Source organism: Ursus maritimus, unplaced genomic scaffold (assembly GCF_017311325.1).
Source record: "Ursus maritimus isolate PB19 unplaced genomic scaffold, ASM1731132v1 scaffold_9, whole genome shotgun sequence".
Taxonomy (NCBI): domain Eukaryota; kingdom Metazoa; phylum Chordata; class Mammalia; order Carnivora; family Ursidae; genus Ursus; species Ursus maritimus.
Window position 1 is genome coordinate 79150276 of NW_024427107.1, and position 3373 is coordinate 79153648.

The following is a 3373-nucleotide window of genomic DNA, read 5'->3' on the forward strand; positions in this document are numbered from 1 at the left end:
CCCCCCCCCCCAAGCCTGTGGTATAGGCCAGAGCTGTGGAGCCTCTGAGCCGCCTCTTTCACCCTGTCCAGGCACCCACCACCCTCTGGAGCTAGGAGCGCTACAGCACCCCTGATCCCTTGCCTGCCCCCCACGCTGACGTCTGCCTTATAGCCGCAATGGGAAAGCTGCAATGTTTCGATTTTATTTAAAGAAGCCCAAGATTAAAGGGTTTTTAATGTCTGTGTGCTGGGGGAAGTCCTCATTTGTCAAGGCCTGGCCCCCCAGGGAGGCCGTGGACCACTCACGGCGGCGTTTCCCCATGTGGGGGGCTGTCTAGGCTTCTCGGGTTCCCGTGAACTTGGGGACCAGGTAGGCAGAGCAGGACTTGCTCCTATTACACAGAATGTGGGACCGAGGCCAGCAAGGATTTGCCCCAAGCCCCTTGTAGGCCCTGCTGCTCTCCTTGTCCCCAGCCCCTGGGCGTTGCTGTCCCAGTCTGGGTGGCTGGTGTGTGTTTCTGGCTTGGTCCCAGGATCTGGTGCCAGGATCCTCCAGAGGAGTTTGGGAGGTTAGCCCTCAGAGCCTGGGATTACGGGGGCGAGGTCATGGGGAGGCAGGTGGGGCAGAGGTCAGTGGACCGTAATTTGTAGGGGGGTGGTGCCAGCATAGGGGCCATTCTGCAAGCCCCTCGAAGAGGGTAGGAAGTGGGGCTGCCAGGACATAAGTCAGGAGAGTGACGGCACGGGCCACATCGTGCCCTGACCACGTGCGCGGGAGGGCCTGGCTCTGCAGGCCTGGAGAAGAGCGGGCAGTTGGGAAAGTTGGATTTGCAGCGGGCATTTGGTGATGGGGAAGCGATGTGGCCTGGCTGAGGTCATGCGGTAGGCAGGTGGTCTGCAGCCAGGGAGCTCGGCTGAGGTCTCCCGCTTCCCACCTCCCAAGCAGGCCCCGGGCGCCCGGGCTGGCCAAGCTGGGCCTCACCCCTGATCTGAGCAGCTGGCGCCTGGCCTGAAGGGGGCGCTTGGGTATCTGCGTGGAATATCTGTGTCTCTTCGGCTAAGAGGTGTTCATGCAGGTCCCATGGGGTGCATACAGGGAGTGAGGGACCAGGAACAACTGGGGGGGTAGGGTTTGGGGAACACCGCAGCTGTCAGGGACAGATTCCCCAGTGCGAGTGGGGACAGGAAATGGTATGCACACAGTGGGTCTGGGTCCCAGCAGGTGCATCCAGTGGTGGCGGCCAGCTGACACCCGGAGCAGGGGCTGGGGAGGCAGGATGGGTCTGTGCGTCTGTATGAGGGGTTCAGGATGGTCGGGGGTATCTGTGTCCCAGGGGCACTGTAGTTTCTCTGGCCACTCAAGGGAGACACACCCCGGCCAGGTGGGGGCGGGGGAGGGGAGGCTCTCTCGCTCTTTGTGTTTGTAGGAGGGCCAACCACAGAGGGGAGGAGGGTCCTTGCAGACTAGGGCACAGGGCTGGCCCCTGTGGATTACCCTTGGTAGGTATCTCCCATCGTTCTGCATTCTTTCTGACCCCACACACCAACTCCTCGATCCGAAGGCCCCAAGTGCCACCTGCTGGTATGAGCAGCTCCTGTCTCGAGGGGGACCCCGGCTGTGCAGGTCTGGCAGGTGTTCTCAGGCCTACAGACATCAGGGGCTTTCCTCGGGCTCAGGCCACTTGGCTGAGTTCACGGTGGCCGCTCCCACCCAGGGAGGGCCTGGCAGCCCGGTTCTCAGGTGGTGATGGGCAGGGGCGCCCTCTGTTGGCCATGCTGGTGCTGTGCGGAGGCCCTGGAGGTGCATGGGGCCACATGCCTGCTTTCCCCAGGAACGGGGTGTCTGCCGCGCCTCCTACCGGCCCACCCCCTCTGCATCCTGGAAAAGCTCAGAGGCCATATCCCTGTAGCCCCACTGGGAGCTGAAGCAGCACTGTGGTATTGCTCGGTCCCCATGGGGGGTGGCGGCCCTGGCCCCTTCCATCCGAACCCAGGGCCCAGTCGAGGCTCTCTGGAAGGCTGGCCGTAATGCAGAGCCTGGGAAGTGCCCAGCCTAGAGGGCACCAGCGTGCATTTGGGCCTGGAGGGGGGCCATGGCATGCTGGGGTGACGCAGGCTCTGAGGCGGCCAGTGTGCTCTGCAGGCTCCTGGCCCCCACCTCCCTCCAGGGCTGCGGAGCTAGGTCATGACCAGGGCCAGCCGGGGGGCCTCACGAGGGGAAAGCGGGAGTCTGAGGTTCAGCCCCTGGGGCCACTGCTGCCTGCCTGCTGGCTGGTGCTTCTGCAGACCCAGCGGGCCACAGAGCCCAGCACCGGCCCTTGGTGTCCGGGGTGAGCTGCCATCTCCTTAGGGTCCATGCACACGGTGTCTTCTCATTTCAGCTGTCCCCAGAGCCAAGGATATGGTAGGCCCCTCAGGGAGGTGACCGAAGCCCGCTGGCCCAGAAGCGCCCCACCCCACATGCTCCCGGGGAGACCTGGGCTGGGCCGGAAGGCTGCCTGCACGTGCACGGGCTCTCTTCCCAGCTTCCCCACGCTGGACTGCGGGGAGCCGGACGTGCCCACCCTTGACTCCAGCTTCCTTCCCGCCCGGGGGTGGGGCGAGGCTGAGGGCAGACTCTGGGAGTGGGGCAGACCTCCCTTGGGCTAAGGAACTTGTCCTGCCCGGAGGTGCCGTGGGACTGGTTTGTAGGAAGACAAACCATTGCGTTTCTCCCCCAGAGCCTTTGTTTCCCCTTCTGCAAAATGAGTCCCATCGGCCTTGGATGAGGAGGGCCGGGTGTCCGGAATGGGCCTGACTCAGCCCGGCCCTCCTGAAGGCTGGCTCCGTGGACTCTCGACACCCAGGGAGGAAAGAGGTTGCCTCTGCCTCAGCTTTATTTATTCTCTGCAAGTGTGGGAGACAGAGAGTGGCCCCTGGCAAGGCTCTCACCCTGTGGGTCCTGTGATTAACCTGAGTCTCGGGGAGCTCATGGAAGCATGTGGGTAGGGGTGATCTCCAGTGATGCCAGGCCCTTCAGGGAAGGCCAAGGAGTGTGGCCCCCAGCCTGGTGACCTGCATGGAATTGCACAAGTCATGGAAGCAGCAGTAGACGGGGTGGGCGACCCCTATGCTGTCGGGGTCGGTGGCTATGCAGGAGCTGGCGCAGGAACGGGTCACCATGGGGCTCTGGTTGAAGGGGTACTCTGCCGGGGGTGGGCAGGTGTCAGAGCCTGCCCCTCCCCTGCCCAGTGCCCTCCCCGGCTGCCCCAACCTCCAGGCCCTTGATCCGGCCCTTCCTGACTCCTCCAGGGATACCTTGTGACCCCCCAGACTAATGGCTGGGCCTGGGCAGTTGTCCATGCTCCCCCAGGCCCTTGTTGGGGCCTGCAGCGTAGCCTTGCGGGGGGGGG

At 63.9% G+C, this 3373-nt stretch overlaps 2 protein-coding genes across 2 annotated transcripts in view; one reads left to right on the forward strand and one right to left on the reverse strand.

Annotated features, from left to right (window-relative positions):
* Positions 1-222, forward strand: part of THEM6 (thioesterase superfamily member 6) — a 4437-nt gene extending 4215 nt beyond the window's left edge. Inside the window, exon 3 of the transcript XR_005833605.1 lies at positions 72-222. The gene's annotated coding sequence lies outside the window, so the exon portion shown is untranslated. The remainder of the gene's footprint in view (positions 1-71) is intronic.
* Positions 223-2846: 2624 nt separating this feature from the next.
* SLURP1 (secreted LY6/PLAUR domain containing 1) overlaps positions 2847-3373 on the reverse strand; it is a 1361-nt gene continuing 834 nt past the window's right edge. The window contains exon 3 of the mRNA XM_008699051.1: positions 2847-3166. Coding sequence (XP_008697273.1) covers positions 2997-3166 — 170 coding nt within the window. The 3' untranslated portion in view covers positions 2847-2996. The remainder of the gene's footprint in view (positions 3167-3373) is intronic.